General features: G+C 42.1%; 1 protein-coding gene across 3 annotated transcripts in view; it reads right to left on the bottom strand.

The window, feature by feature from the left end:
• The window catches only part of TJP2 (tight junction protein 2), a 140,522-nt gene that overhangs the window by 1,148 nt on the left and 122,617 nt on the right, over positions 1-16,757 (bottom strand). For 2 of the 3 annotated variants that reach the window (XM_019934735.3, XM_019934731.3), the window contains exons 15-23: positions 16,351-16,538; positions 15,621-15,716; positions 14,800-14,879; positions 14,175-14,385; positions 7,177-7,277; positions 5,741-5,953; positions 4,462-4,572; positions 2,935-3,264; positions 827-912 (exon numbers count right to left, since the gene is read on the bottom strand). In XM_019934735.3, the coding sequence (XP_019790294.1) occupies positions 827-912; positions 2,935-3,264; positions 4,462-4,572; positions 5,741-5,953; positions 7,177-7,277; positions 14,175-14,385; positions 14,800-14,879; positions 15,621-15,716; positions 16,351-16,538 (1,416 nt within the window). The remainder of the gene's footprint in view (positions 1-826; positions 913-2,934; positions 3,265-4,461; positions 4,573-5,740; positions 5,954-7,176; positions 7,278-14,174; positions 14,386-14,799; positions 14,880-15,620; positions 15,717-16,350; positions 16,539-16,757) is intronic. The other variant, XM_019934733.3, reaches the window with a different exon arrangement.

The raw sequence follows: 16,757 nt of genomic DNA, 5'->3' as shown, positions 1-16,757 counted from the left end.
GCTGGTCACGTGCTCCCCCTGACCTAAGAACTCTCCAGCCGGATGTGGGTGCCTACTTAAGCTCACTGGCTAAAAGCTCACAAGCAGAGCAAGTTCTTTGCCAGTTTCAGTCAATTATACCAAATCCCCTCAGTTTCCAGGGGCCACTTGGTAGGCTGTGCCACAGTTCAACTGGCAAAGAAGAAATCTGCCTCTAGTTTTCTGTTGCGCGTTAAAACTAGACTCCAGTTTCCAGTCAGAATGGCTGCAAGAAAATGTGATTGTTTTCTTTTGTTTCCTATTCTCAGAAGCAGGAAATGATCCAGCGTAAAACCTCTACAGGAAGACACTGTGATAATTACTAGTGCTTATGTAGCACTTTCAACAGAAAGCATCTTACCAACACCAGTTGATTGATGTCACCTTCCCTTCAGACCACAGCTCAGAACAAGTGGCCTGACTTTGCTAGGTGACGCAAAGGAATTAACGAGCTTGGCTAAGAGCTCGAAAATATTAGCAATGAAACAACTGGCATCTAAGCCCCAGGAATTTTGCTCATGTGCTATCTGAACATAATTTAACACATCTGTGCCCCAATGGGTCTAACGGCACTGACTTGGAACGTCAATGATTACACCGTGTCAGTTTTAGCAGACGATCAACACTACCATAAAATTTTGACTCTATGATCTTTACAATTAATTTGACCGAATAAGCAAACGGTTGACCAGGAAAAAGAACAAACCTTCTTGTTACTTTGAAATGTAGGTGAAAAAAATTCTTTCTTAGGCATCCAAGTCCTAGACAAGCCCCTTTTTTAGACCTATACCTTCCGAGCAGCTCTTACCTTGTGTACTGGGGTGGGCCGGGCTCCGGCTTGGGTGTTTTGATTGGAACTGCATAGATATCGGGATGCTTCTGAGCAATTTCAATCTGTGGTGATTAAGAAAAAAAAAGAGGGAAGGGATGAATGACTAGACAGTCAGCTTGCTCATTCCCTGCTGGTTCCATTTTCCAATCCCATTTCAAGGAGAAGAGGAAAAAGAGAAGCAAATCTCTAGCTTCTAGGGTTGTACGTGATGCCTAGTGGTATAGGTCAAATAGGAAAAATGTTTAAAACTAATGAAATTCTGCCGCATGCTACAATATGGTTGAACCTTCAGGACACTATGCTATGGGAAATAGGCCAGTCACAAAAAGACAAATACTGTATGATTCCACTTATATGAGGCTCCTAAGCTGTGAAATTCATGGAGACAGACAGTAGAATGCTGGTTAAGGAACTGGGGAAGGAGGTGGTGGGGGTCATTAATATTGACATATACAGAGCTTCAGCTGAGGAGGATGACAAAATTCTGGAGACGAATGGTGGAGGTAGTTCACAGCAATGTGAATACACTGAATGCCCCTGAACACTTGCAAACGGTTAAAATGGTAAGTTTTGGGCTTCCCTGGTGGCGCAGTGGTTGAGAGTCCGCCTGCCGATGCAGGGGACACGGGTTCGTGCCCCGGTCCAGGAAGATCCCACATGCCGCGGAGCGGCTGGGTCCGTGAGCCATGGCCACTGAGCCTGCGCGTCCGGGGCCTGTGCTCCACAACGGGGGAGGCCACAACAGTGAGAGGCCCGCGTACCGCAAAAAAAAAAAAAAAAAAAGGTAAGTTTTATGTATACTTTACCACCAAAAAAAAAAGAAAGAAAAGAAAAAAGAGGTCTCTTGCCTTCTGAGATGGCCCACACTCTGTGGAGTGTGTTTCTCCCAGGGCCACTCTTGCCTGTTGAGACGAACAGTGTCCTGTCTATGGAATGTGTATCTCTAAATAAAGCCACTTCTTATCTATCACTTTATCTCTCACTGAATTCTTTCTGAGATGAGACACAAAGAACCTGAGCTTTGCTCCAGTGCTTTGTGACCACCTCGAGGGGTGGGATAGGGAGAGTGGGAGGGAGATGCAAGAGGGAGGAGATACGGGGATGTATGTATATGTATAGCTGATTCACTTTGTCATACAGCAGAAACTAACACACCATTGTAAAGCAATTATACTCCAATAAAGATGTTAAAAAAAAAAATGAGCTCCAGTAAGTCTTGACACCAGGAACTAAGGCCCCCAGCCAGGTGGAGGATGGAACGATGACGTTGACCCTCCTGACTTCAATCAGCTAAAGCTTGGACTCTGTCAAGCTCTGCCCCAATTCTATGCTGAATTCTCTACTCAAGCCCCCTGATGAATATGCACGTACCCTTAGTTTAAAACCTCCCCAGTTTTGCAGTTCGGGAGACGCTACTTTGGGAAAAGATCCCCAGTGTTCTCCTTACTTACGGTGAGTAATAAATCCTTCCTTCTCCTGCCCCCGCCACCAAAAAAACAAAAAAGAAAATCAGAAAAAGGCTCAGAAGCACTGCCATTGTTGTGACAAACTTAAATGAAAAAAACTCCCATAACCACTGGGCAGAATATGCTTAAATTCTTCTCTGGCTTCTGAAAGGCTTTTGTGCACACGGCACAAAAATTCAAACAGTATCAAAAAGGACAATCTACGGGCCTTTCAATTTTAGCACCCAAGGTGTGCAGAGTTTCTATGGCAAATCTGGGAGCAAATTAAAACTCAGTTATCAACTGTTTTAACAAAAAACAATTTCAAAGAGGCCATTAATTCTCTCTTGTCACACTTCCCCATTCTAGAACCTGATAAAAAGTTCTGAAGTATGAAGGGCAGAATCCTATTCACCTACAATGTTAGGTTTTCTTGACTGGAAGAAAAAGGGATGCGCTGATAGCTGGCCACCTGGAAATGACACACATACAGAATGTGCCTTTGTATCACGCGTGTGAACATCCTTTCATGTTTGTCGCAGGGGCAAAAGGACTGCAAATCATTATACTGCAATGAAACTTCTTTAAAATTCTTACTGATGACACGCTAAGATGACCTAGTGGTTGAAAAAGAATTACCCTTGCATTCTGCGCTTCTTGGAGCTCTTGCATTCTCTGTAATCTCGCCTTGTGATCCATCTTCTCAAATATTTTTACTTTGCCCAGGACAGACTTGGGGGCGCTGTCCTGCTCCTCACTGCTTTCTCCCACCTCCTCACTCTCTGGGGGAGGGACGGGAGTGGACGGCTTCAGTATAGGCCGTCCAAAGGCAGGTTTTGCTGCAATAGGAGGTGGACATCCTTTGGTAGATGTCCCGGGGATTTCATTACCGGCAACAGCTGAGGGGTTTGACTTGTATTCATAGGATCTAGAGAAGTCAAAGGATTCTTCTTTGTTTTGGGTTTTGGCCTGCAGAGAGCAATGACATAGTTTTAACCGTGAGCTTTCGGTTTATTTTCAAATCTCTATTAGTGATTTAATACACTCCATTTCCTGATCAGTTTCCAAAGGTGGTCAACAAATTCCATTCCGACAAGGAATCAAATACGGCAAGGCACACGGCCACTGATCTGGCATCCGGAGCCCTACCTCACTCCCTACAGAAGAGAATTAAGTGCTCAGGAAAGCAAGAGGGTGCTGGGGACGTGCTAGGAGGCCCGCAAGTGCTAGAGGTGGATCAGACCTAACTTTGTACTAGAGGAGATCAGAATTTTGGAGAAGACCTCAGAACAAGTCAGGCTTCAGGATGGAATAGTGGCTCCCGAGCTCACACCACGCAGAGGGTGCGTGCCCGGCCCGGAGGTCCAGCCAGAGGTGCAAGAGACTGGGGTGGGGAGTAGAGAGGGAGCATATCACGCTGATGGCCACTTTTTCTTCATACTTCCATCCTAGGCCTGCTTGTCAGTTTTCACTGTTCTATTTTAGGAGGTCACCAATTACTTCTGAAAGCCCAATCAATTATTACTTTCTTCTTATCTAAAGTATTGAGTTAGAGAGAGAAATTTTATTGGGTTATAAGGAAAAGCCTAGAGTCATAGCTTTGATTCAGAGAGGGGTAAACCATCGTACGACATACGCCCATGTGTCCTCGCACCGATTCTGTTCTGGACAATGGTTTATTTAAAAAATAAATTAAATGGTCCTCCTAATGAGACGCATTGTCAACAATGGTGGTGATTGTTTTCTTTAGCACGTCACCAGGAAGGATTTTTCAGGTGCATCTAAATCAGATCATGGGCAGAAAAATTTAATTGGACAGAAGAAGAAAAACAGATTCTAAGACAGGTGATTCTGGGCATGCAGTATTTATCAAACTTTTATTCTTTCTACATAAATAAACAAATAAACCAAAACAAAAGGAAACAAACACTAATAGTCCTAAAATTATATGTTCTTCTAAAACTGCCTTTCCATTCTACTATTTCACCTTTTCCTAATTTTTGGTTTCATCCAAAAGGCCAAAAGATAGGCTCTAATAGAGAACCTGGTAAGTCAAAAACATAATCCAATACCATATGATTGTGCGTGCTCCTCCCTGGCTATGCGAGGAGCTCCAGGGGCATACGCTTCCTTCTCCTTCCCATCCTGGGCTTCCCAGCCACGTACCTGGGGCGGCTCTGGCTTGAATGCCGGGGGCGGGCTATTGTCCCTAAGTTGATCTCTGCTAGCAGCCCTCCTCATCTGAGCTCCTGGCTCTGGGCTAGGTTTCCTTATGCTCTACAAGACATAAAGGTTCATTCATAACAAGAACATCCCAGCAGAAAGAAGAGAGCACTGGTCTGCTTTGCTGGAGTTCTTCAAACTTGTGGGAATTCAGACGTTAAGGTTCATAACTTGCATAAGTTGAGCTACTGACCCAGTGCTTCTTTACTAAAAAGGCAGGTACCAGGCATATTCTCCCATTAGCAAGTGCTTAAGATACATTTTTCCAAAACTAGCTGCATCTCTCCCTTTAAAGTATGAAAACAAAAGGTCTTCCTAAAGTCTAAAATTTCTTTTGTCACTAACAGCTGTTAACGTTTTAAAGCATTAGCTCAACTGTATCTGCAGACATTCATGAGTTAATTTATTCTTTACCACTTGTCCAGCAGTATATACTAATTTGTCATGGTGAGTTGCTCCTCCTTTCAACTTGTATTTTTGGTACTTATACTTCGTAAAGAATAAAACCATTCATTGAAATGAGCTAAACTGCTAAAGAGAAGTCCACAGTAATAATTATCCAAATATATGAAGCGTCTTGTCTACAAAGGTAATTATCCCAATGTTCTCTGAGGTGTAACTAATAATCGCTCTGATCCTTAGTGCTGGCCATGTGATTCCTAGGATCACAGAAGCTGTCTATTCGCTGGTCAGTGGATGCATAGTACATGAGATCAGACATATCATTAATCAGCGAACTCAATTAAAAAATTGAAATACAAGAGAGAAGGAAACTGATGGGGAAACAGGAGTTTTTGCAAGATTAAAAAGGTTAAAGGTAGGGTGGAGAAGAAAAAGCACGGATACCTAAGAGTACAGAGAGAGACCTAATCAAAGGTTACAAGTAAATATAACAATACTGTATTTAAAAATAATGTCCCACTTGTAATTTGGACAGCTGGCCCGATATCATGACGTCATGCCCGACAGCATCTGTGTGATCAATGCTGATCACTCAACCTCTCCCGGCGCTTAGTTCCTGTCCCACTCCCCCATGGACCACATCCACAATCATACAGGCACTGGCTTGGAATGAGAGGCTCCCTAGACATCATCCACTCCAACCCTTAGGAATACCTGCCACAGCACCCTGAATAAACAGCTGGCCGGAGGAATTCAAGTGAAACGCCAGAACCTCCTTTTCCTGCCCAGGGCCGGGCAGCCCATGGCCTCCTCGCCTCACCTCCTCGTGCTGCACCGGCTCCGAGGAGCGGGTGATGGAAGACACCAGCGGCTCCTCAGCTGGCTCATCCAGCTCATTGTCAGTGTAGGCACCTCCTTCGCCGTCGGTGTCTTCAAAGTCACTGATGAGGCGGCTGTCGCAACTCAGATAGTCCGCGCCCATGGCGGTTAAGTAGGACATGCGGTCTTCGGGGTCATCATCCATCCCTTCCATCTAGAGGAATTTGTTTTGGAGGGTCAGTGGGATCTGACATGGCTCCTGGGAGTGAGGACTCAAGAAAATTCCCAAGGGCACAGCCAAGTGCCTGAAACCTTGGCTTGTTCTAGAAAGGGAAGTCACCTTTATCCTCCTGGAATCACTTGGCTTTAAATTACTAGGTTAATTTTTGTGCAGAGAGACTCAGACTAGAAACCCTCCGCCCTATCTCTCCTTGCCACCATCCGTCCTATATACCACTACTGAGCCAGGCTTCCTCAGACTGTTGCACTTTCTTCCAGAATTTGGCTCTCCTCCAGCTGTCTCTGTTGTATTTGTCTCCTACCAATAGTGCACGCTGCCTTGAGCTGCACACCTCGCCGCTCATCCATGAGATTCTCAAATCCTTGAGGGCAGAAGCTATGTCCCGTTCAACGTGTTCTCACCACAGAGGCTAGCATAAAGCCACAGTGGGTATAAGCACTCAGTAGATGCTACTAGATACTCTGACTAAACACGCAGTTCCTAAAGGGCAAGACTAGGCTCAACCATCTAATCGGTAATGGAGGCACTTCTGCAACAAACATCGTACCTCGAACGTCTCACAAACTACCTCAATTCAGCTGGACCACAGAATACCAGCACCAAAGGCTCCTAGCACCACAGGGAATTCTATAGTTTCTTTGCTTCCTCCCTGAAGTAGGGCTGCGTGTAAACTGCCTCCACAGATGAGACGCGAGCCAAGGTTAGGCGCCTATACAAGGACCCAATGCTCTCCCATCATCTACTCAAATCCCTAGGACACATTCTCTGCCAGACTTCTTTCTAAGCCAATGATTCAAACTCCATTAGCTTTTCTTCTTTCTATTAATTTTTAACCGTGTTCTCCACATAGCTCAACCTCACCTCTCCACTCTGAGTTTCCCAAGTCCTTCATAATAAGCTGTGGAGCTCAACACAAGGTCTTGTAAGCTCTGATTAGTGTGCTTGGAACAAAACACTAGTTACTACGTTAAAAGCAAAAGGGAAGTGAATGTAGGGCTGCATATATCCCATTCTGCTTTTCTTGTAAACGTCCCTTCATTTTATTACTTTTTCAGAGAATTTATAAATTTTCGAACTACTGATGCACATGTTGGGATCACTTGAAATGGGCATGGTTTTACTACATTCACTACCCTCTGGAGAAAAAACTCAGAACGCGGACTCTCACCTCATAGCAGAGTATCTGTGCCACATACCTTTCCTTCGGAGACCCAAACTGCTTCTCCTTGCTGATGCTGAATCGTGTCCTTCAGGCTGCCAAACCAGCTATCGTTGGCTGAATTTAGGTTGATTGTAGCTATAGAAATGCAAACCAAAAGGTGTGCCTCAATTTCCAGAGAAATTTTTTTTTTCAGAGAAATTTTTATTAGAAATCCCATTGGACATAATTTATCCTAACTTTCATATTTAAGTTAAAATTCTGGCAGATGAAAGAGAAAGTGTTTACAAATATTTGAACACTAAATCCCTTTAGTCGAATGTAATTAAAACCATTACCATCTTGGGGCTTCCCTGGTGGCGCAGTGGTTAAGAATCGTCCTGCCAATGCAGGGGGACACGGGTTCGAGCCCTAGTCCAGGAAGATACCACATGCCGCGGAGCAGCTAAGCCCTTGCGCCACAACTACTGAGCCTGCGCTCTAGAGCCTACGAGCCACAACTACTGAGCCCACGTGCCACAGCTGCTGAGCCCGCGCACCTAGAGCCCATGCTCCACAACAAGAGAAGCCACTGCAATGAGAAGCCCGCGCACCGCAACGATGAGTAGCCCCCGCGCACCACAACTAGAGAAAGCCTGTGCACAGCAACGAAGACACAACACAGCCAAAAATAAAAATAAATAAATTTATATTAAAAAAAAAACCTATTACCAACTGGCCGTTGGAGTTTACATTATAGGTGGATGTTATAAAGCTAAAAATGGATTAATTTCTTTAAAGAATGTCTATTTTTCAGAAAAGCTACCTTAAAAAAATTTGTTGTTTTCATTTTGACCTCGCCATACAGCTTGTGGGATCTCAGTTCCCCAACCAGGGACTGAAGCCAGGCCATGGCAGTGAAAGCGCCAAATACTAACCACTAGACTACCAGGAAACTCCCAAATGTGTTTTTTTTTTTTTTTTTTTCCCAAATGTGTTTTTAAACAGTGTGTTTTCAGGGGCAAAGATAACACATCTGAACCAAATATAAATATGCTGTGTTTTAAAGAGCAATACATAGACAGGAACATTATAAGTGAGAAAAACATATACCAAGGTACATGTTATCTCCAATAAAAAACTAAAGATAACATTTAAATGAATATCATTTTGATAGGATTAAACATTTTAGAATATAGACATAGATTAACCAAACTGTACAGGTGTGTATTTACAGAACATACATTTTCTATTCAGAACAAAGTATATCTTATGTAATGGCACTTACTATGATTGACCAAGTAGTTTTCCAAATACCTTACATGGATTAGCTCATTTCATGCTTTAACAAACCTCACAAGGCGGGTATTGCTATTATCCCTGTTTTACAGGTGAGAAACTGAAGCACAGTAGTGAAAGTAACTAGCCCAAGGCCTCGCACCAAGCCAGTGGAAAAGCCTCGATACAAACTCAGAAGTTTGCTTTTAGAGTCTATGGTCTTGGCCACGGCATGACAAACATGAATTTAGAGCACCGGTATAAAATACCAACCAAGTAAAACACATGTGATTGTTCTTCAGCAATATGTATTCATGGACCTAGGGTAAACCAGATAATCAAAATTGGGCCTAGGGCTTCCCTGGTGGCACAGTGGTTGAGAGCCCGCCTGCCGATGCAGGGGACACGGGTTCGTGCCCCGGTCCGGGAAGATCCCACATGCCGCGGAGCGGCTGGGCCCGTGAGCCATGGCCGCTGACCCTGCGCATCCGGAGCCTGTGCTCCACAATGGGAGAGGCCACAGCAGTGAGAGGCCCGCGTACCGCAAAAAAAAAAAAAAAAAAAAAAAAAAAAAAAAAAAAAAATTTGGCCTAAAATGAACAAACTGAAGGTAAATTAGGATTTTTAAAAACTATATCACACCATGGCCTGTAATTAAGGGGTATTGCATTATGTGGCACCCAAAAGAAAATGGGAACTTGTTGATAAAAGTTCTTTGGCAGCCTGTCCCACCTATCCTGAAGTCTGCATAATTCTTGGTAAAGAGCCACAAAGAACCAGTAAGCAAATTTCGTAAGCAATTATGCTTCAGGTTTTCCTCCTAGTAACGTATAGCATTCTTTCATTTAAAGAGTCCTAACACTGACCTTGGAAAATCCTGAATGAGCTTACAGTTTCCTTGGTTATTAATTATTTACAGCATTAGAATAAACCGATACCTTGGACAACTCAAGGAAAATTAACCTTGATTCCTTGGACTTCTGTATCCTTATCATGGTATTTTAAAAAGATTATTGTCCTCTTGGTAACAGAAGTGAGATCAGGCATATAGACAAAATGGGTGATTTGCACTAAGTGAGAACATTCAGCTGCCTTTTAAAGCTTTATGTTGGAGCTGTCTGAGATGAGTACAGTTTGTATTTATCATGAGGAAAACCTAAAGTTAAAAGGGGCATTTGTGGGGCTTCCCTGGTGGCGCAGTGGTTGAGCGTCCACCTGCCGATGCAGGGGACGCGGGTTCGTGCACCGGTCCAGGAAGATCCCACATGCCGTGGAGAGGCTGGGCCCGTGAGCCATGGCTGCTGAGCCTGCACGTCCGGAGTCTGTGCTCCGCAACAGGAGAGGCCACAACAGTGAGAGGCCCGCGTACCGCTAAAAAAAAGGGGCATTTGTGAAATGCAGAAAATATGTTCATGCCCCCTGATAAAATGAAAAAAGTCAGAAACCTCTTATTGAACCCACATTGAGGCAAGTATATGAAAAAAAAAAAGAGCTTTACAGTAACTAATTTCCTAAGCCCCATAAAAATGTAATTTCCGACTAAGTTGGTAACATCCAACTCATGCACTTGACCTCTCTTTAACAGGTGGGTGCACAGCTATGATGCTTCCCTTCACTTGAAATCAAGTTCCTTTGGTTTACTATTGGCTTCTGCTCCTTAACTTTTTCAGATTCTTTGACTACAAGCAATACTGGTTAATTCCTGTTGTTCCCAACCTCTGGACTAGACCCATGTTCCCTTGGATAGAACGCCAGAAAGTGAAATATTGAAAGGAGCTTCACTCAGCCTCCCTCGCGGGTGGGAGTCCTGGGATTCTAGGGGCATCCCTTCCCAGCCCCCGCACAAGTGCGCTCGGTGCTTCTTCTCCTTCTCTACCCAAGGAGGTTGGGGAGCACCGAGAACAACAGCAAAAGGTGACATGTGAGGCTGGAGGGCTGGGGAGAAATCGGGAGTGACTGTAATAGGTATGAAGTTTCTCTTCTGGGTGATGGAAAAGTTCTAAAATTGATGGTGCTGAGGGCTATACATCTTTGAATATACTAAAAACTACTAAACTGTACAGTTTAAGTAGGCGAATTATAGCATATATAAATTAAATTTCAGTAAAGCTATTCATGTGGCAGGGACCCTCTCTAAATGGACAAGCATCAACTGAAGTGCCCGGCCAGGGAGTGTGGCAACTTCCATCTGCTTCCTGTGGCCCTCACAAGACCCTACGTGTCCTTGGGAAACCAAGAACTGCCTCCTGCGGTTTGGGTACTTTTGACTAGTACATGATTCACTCCTCTCCCCAGGCTTTCTCAAACACTATATTATGGCATAGAAAATTTCTTTTACAATATGTAACGTTTATAAAGACTTTTTTTTTTTTTTTTGCGGTACGTGGGACTCTCACTCTTGTGGCCTCTCCCGTTGCGGAGCACAGGCTCCGGATGCGCAGGCTCAGCGGCCATGGCTCATGGGCCCAGCCGCTCCGCAGCATGTGGGATCTTCCCGGACCGGGGCACGAACTCACGTCCCCTGCATCGGCAGGCAGACTCTCAGCCACTGCACCACCAGGGAAGCCCTATAAAGATTTTTAAAAAGCGTAAAATAGTATCACTAATAGCATTTGTTTAGCATTTCCAAAATCTCAGGACTGAATTATACAAATTTCACATTAATGAAATCTTAGAAAACTGATAAAAGTGCTATCCTTTGGTACTTTAAAAATCCCACAGTTTCATACAAAGGGTGGCCCTGTGTGGGTCTCTAAGTCCATAATTCCATTTCCGTGGTATTTAAACCATGAACTGAGTGCTTCAGGAATTCCAAGAAAGCATGTAACTTAAAATTCAGGTTTTAAAAAATAATTTTTGCAACATATGCATGCAAATGTATTCTAAAATAAATTTTTTTAAATGAGGGGGGAGGGTTGGGCAGCCTAATATTTTAATTTACATTGACAAGTTAATTTGCTTTGGGGCAAATCTCAGAATGAAATTTCCCTGGTCATCTCCACTTAATTAAAAAGTATCTTGAGTTTGCAAGAAGAGCCATTTTATTTTTTTTAGTTTTTAGGTAAAAGGCATTTATTATATTGTAAAAATAGTAATGGACATATGTAAAAAAACAAAAGACCAAATAATTTATAAAATAAATTATAACTTTCAAAAATGACCAAGACATAACAATAAGTATAACAGTACAAAAAATGTAAATCAACAAGCACTAGCAATGTTAGCTTTTCCTGTAACCACGCACTATTATTATCATACTAAGCCCTGATTTGTCCTATATCTGAAATACTAACAATTTACCAACACACTAACAGTTTACAAATCTTTAGTTCTTCTACTCAATCACGTTTACTACACAGTAACTTCAAGAAGAGCCATTTTCAGACAGTCATAATTAAATAATCACCTGCGGGAAACAAGATTTTCTTGTTACTGTGCAACAAGGAAAAAAGAAGGATATTGAGCCTGGTGAGACCACCTGCAACATAAGCCTTGATTTTGAATTACTGTTCATCATAGTAGCTCTATCGTTCCCAATTATTAATTCATTAAAATGACATAAATTTAAAATAATAAAAAAACCTTGGATTTTGGCCATGGTGCACACAATCAAATCATAGCCTGGCCAGGCTGAGTGAGACACGAGGCATAGAAAGCGCTCAGTGGGGCCATTCACACAGCTCTCAAGAGTTAAACTTAGAAGTCTGGAAGATTGCTGCGAAAGGCCATCTCACAGACAACTGGGGCCTTTTGATAAGTTACCTGGCACCCTGCTCCATCCATCCTGATGACCAAATAATTCCATACCGAAGGTTGGCAACCTATGCTGACAGTGGATCACCTCCAAGTTCTAGATGAAATTGGACACTCACAGAGTCACAGCCTCCAACTTTAGTTATCCCCAAACCTTCTACTTCCTGATTAGCTTAGTCGCAATCATATGGATCTCAGTTCAATGGGCAAATTATCTATTAAATGGAGAAACAGCACTATATGACCCCTTTCAGCATTAGGATAATACGTCTGTGCTGTAAAGTATGTAGAATATTGGACCCACAGTCAGAGACACTACAGTGTCAGTCTGGGCTTAGCCATACACTAATGTGTGACCTTGTGGAAATCACCTGGCCTTTCCTATGGCCTAATAAGACAGTACACATGAAAGTCTGTACCACTGTTAGCCATAGCTATAATAAAAATAGTAATGATGATAATAATAATTATAGTAGTAGTAGTAAAAACAACAGAGGAAAGATTATATATGAACATACCAAAAGCACAAGCTCTTAAGACGCTACATTCACAAAAACCCAGTTTATGACACACCATTCCCTTCTTTGCATTTGGCTAGATTACCTACCTCTTAGTTAGAGCACTTCACCATAGTGGTAAGGAGTGCATCTCACTCTTTAACAAGAAAAGCCAGTAAGAGTAAAATAGGGTCTAATGTGGACATTCATCAATCATTCACCCCCTCCCCTCCCCTTCCCAGTGTCAGATAAGCTAAAAATGACACAGGTTGGTGATGACTGGCACTGAACTCAAAAGAGCTATCATTATCGTAAGGATATTAATTACATCCACACAGTCTCCTCATGTTGCTCCCACAAAACTACATGACCAAAAACTTCATGCCACCCTGTTAGACCCTTAATTATACCACATTCACAGAACTAGTCATTTTCATAGATAGTGCACGTATTCAGTTACTAAAACAGGTCACATTCTTAAATCATTTTATTTTCATGAATAACAGTAGCAGTAGGCAGTAGGTCTTCATTTCAGGAACTTTAAAAAATATTCTATGGGACTTCCCTGGTGGCACAGTGCATAAGACTCCGCACTCCCAATGCAGGGGGCCCGGTTTTGATCCCTCGTCAGGGAACTAGATCCCACATGCATGCCACAACTAAGGAGCCCATGTGCCACAACTAAGGAGCCCACCTGCTGCAACCAAAGAGCCCATGTGCCGCAACTAAGGAGGCTTGAAGCTGCAACTAAGGAGCCCATGAGCCGCAACTAAGACCCAGTGCAACCAAATAAATAAATATTTTTAACAATTCTATTATGGAAAATTGTAGACATACACAAAAGTGAAGAGAACAGTTTAACAAACTCCCATGTACACGTCACCCAACAACTATCAACTCTTGGCCAGTCTGGCCTATAGTCTCACTTAAGATTATTTAAGCAAATCCCAGACATGATATTAGGTCATCCAAAAATATTTTATTTAGCATATATGCGTAAAAAATAAGAACTCTTAAAAAAACCCATAACCACAATATCATTTTCACCTTAAAAATAGGAGTAATAAATCCTTAATATCATCTAATATCCAGAGTGTTCAAGTTTCTATTTCAAGGACATTTTAAAATAATGAAACCAAGTTCTGATCACCTTGTAAGTCAGCACATGCATGGATGGTAAGCAGAGAACCATGACACAACCCATAACAGATATGGGTACTCGGTGCTACACCAGGCTTAATCACTAGCTTCGTAGTCCCACCCCAAAATTTGAGCCTCATCAAAATGACCAGGTATTGTGTATTATGGATCTTTATGATCATTTTCAAATAGTCAAAATTACAAAGCTAAATGTACAAACGCCAGGAGTCTAGTATACTCACTTTATAGGATTAGCGACTTTTCAAGGAGTCATGGATAGAATTTCAGATTACTAATCTCCATTCTGATTATTTTCCTATTCCTTCCATTCTACAACTCTCTATTTCTCACTTTTGAGCAAAGAGGCTACATTCTGCATTTCACTTACCTGTGAAAAGATGTGCACAAGTTTTTTTAAGCTTGTTGGCTTGGTCGAATAACTTCCGAGAACTTTTGTTGGATGACGGATTCAACCTCTGTCTCATGGTTTTGACACCTTGTCTAGAGTCTGGGTTGAAAAAAATCACAATCGGGAACCACTGAGTATAATTCAACAGGTCCACGGCTTTAGGAGTCACATCCAGGAGCGCATGCTTTTCCTGTTAGAAATGGGAAAAAGTTACATAAATGGGTATGTGAGTGAATATGTAAAGCCACATAGCATCAACGAGTTTGTATTGATAAGTAAAGGCTGCATCAGATAAAATGTACCAATTTAAATCAAAAAGCAGAAAATGTTACCCTCCACTTTAATATTACCAATCTATGAGAACTTCTGAGAAAATGAATTAACAGGTTATTTGGTATAATGCTTAGAACTCAGAGAGAACCAACACATCAGTGCCACAGAACATCATCTGGTTTCCACATACTGAAACAGCTTATGTTTATAGTCAGCTTTTATCATTAACAGTTAATAATTATTAAAAATATAGATTCTATTCTTGAAAAGACTGCAGCAATCCATGACCCAATTCTTTCTGACAGCATGGCCTTCTGGTGAATTTCCTCACCTGTTCAATAATTTGCCTCACGGTATTTAACCGCACCACCCCGGAGGATTTCTCAGATCCCGCGTCTCTTGGTTCCGTTTCTGCAAAAGCAAAAAAAGAAAAAGGGGGGGGGAGGGACTGAATAAAATTTTCGAAACCAGTAACAACCAAGTACACCAACCTAGCATCAGCAAGGATGGGACAGCTAACATTCGCTGTCTCCTAATGAGAGGCAATGGGAAGGACCCACACTACCTGTTTAACCAAAATCTAACCAGGGGAAACAGGCCAGGCCAACAGGGAACATCCTATGAGACAAATGGCTTGGACTGTTCAAAATATCACATTACAAACTAATTTAGAAAAAGGAGGAGATCAGAAAGACATAAAAATCAAATGCACTGCATGCTCCTTGGTTGCGTTCTGAATTTAAAAAAAACAGTAGCAACAAGCTATGAAAGACATAGTTGGGATAAATGAAGAAAATTTGAATAAAGGACTATATACTACATAAAATTATTGTATCAGTGTTAAATTTCTTGGCTGTGATAATGATATTGTGGTTGTATAGGAGGAGAATTAGGAGATTCACAGAGGTAGGAACTGTTATAATGCCTGCAACTTAAACTTTCAAACAGTGCAGCAGAAATTATAAAAATTTGTGTGTGTACCTGTGTGTATGCATGTGTGTGTCTATGGGGGAAAGAGTGTAGATGGCAAAACGTTACCTGTTGACAGTGACCCCAGATGAAGGGTATGTGGGTGTTAATTATTTTTTCCGTATGTTAGATATCTTTCAAAATAAAAATTGGTGGAGAAAAAAAAATCACTGACAGACTTACTAGCAGTTTGGAACAGGTCAGGCAACTCATTTGCCAACTTCTCCAGGGCTATATCTGCTATGGGGCCAAATAAGACCACAGGTCTCTTGAAACCAGCTGAAATGAGATAAGAAAAGCCATGAAATTAGGTATAAAATAAGCTAGAAGGATATATTGTACAACATGAGGAATATAGCCAATATCTTATAGTAACTACAAATGAAGTATAACCTTTAAAAATTATGAATCACTATATGGTACACCTGTAACATATAATATTGTACAGCAACTACACTTCAGTTTAAAAAAAAGCCATGAAGATATCTACATGTCCTTAGCTGTTAAGAAGCAAAAGTATTTTATATATTGATAACACAACTAAATGAAAGAAATTGTGTGTTCTCCCACCTCCAATTCAGACTAGCTCTTTTCTGAAAAATAAAAGAGCTCCCTCTTTTATTATAGTTCACTCCTCCCACTATTACTAAAGATAAGCTTTGCTCTACAGAATATATAAAAACTTCTGAATGGTAGTATTAAAAAAATAAATAACTGAGATTGTAGAACTACGAGTTGGCACAGCTCACTTTTTTGTAAGTCTTATTTCATGTTTAAACATGATTCCAATCTGTAAGCTGGCTTGGCCTAATGGATACAGATAAGTTGGAATGTGATAATTAAAGTTAAAAAACAAAGAAAAACAGGCTCTGAGCCCAGTCGGATTATTTCCTGGCCCACTTGGCTTCCACACCTTCTCGAAGCAAAACCCTTTCGTAAGCCGGGAACTTGGTGCTGACTGACACAACGGCCGTCAGGTCTTCCCGACTCTTCCGTAGGTTCTTCTTCACGCCCGACCTCTGGCCGCGCATCCTCCAGAAGTCTGCCCTGTCCCCACTGCTGTCTCTCTGGGCAGTCTGAACGCTGGCCATCTGTTCTGCTCTGAGAGAAGAAACCAGGGGAAGTAAAGGTCTAAAGCCAGGAAATGTGCAAATGTGTGGGTCACTAATCAAATTCAGTCAATGTCACTCATGGACTTAGATTAGAGGTGCAGCTTGACAATGAGCAAGTTGCACGGGGTGAGAAACACAGGGCCTTCCTCTTCTGGACGGAGGCAGAGAAAGGCTAGGTGCACATAAAATCCAGCAGAAATAGCTCAGT

The sequence above is a fragment of the Tursiops truncatus genome, chromosome 6 (genome assembly GCF_011762595.2).
Source record: "Tursiops truncatus isolate mTurTru1 chromosome 6, mTurTru1.mat.Y, whole genome shotgun sequence".
Classification (NCBI taxonomy): domain Eukaryota; kingdom Metazoa; phylum Chordata; class Mammalia; order Artiodactyla; family Delphinidae; genus Tursiops; species Tursiops truncatus.
The sequence above is the reverse complement of the archived record's forward strand: the minus strand, read 5'-3'. Positions and strand labels throughout refer to the sequence as shown.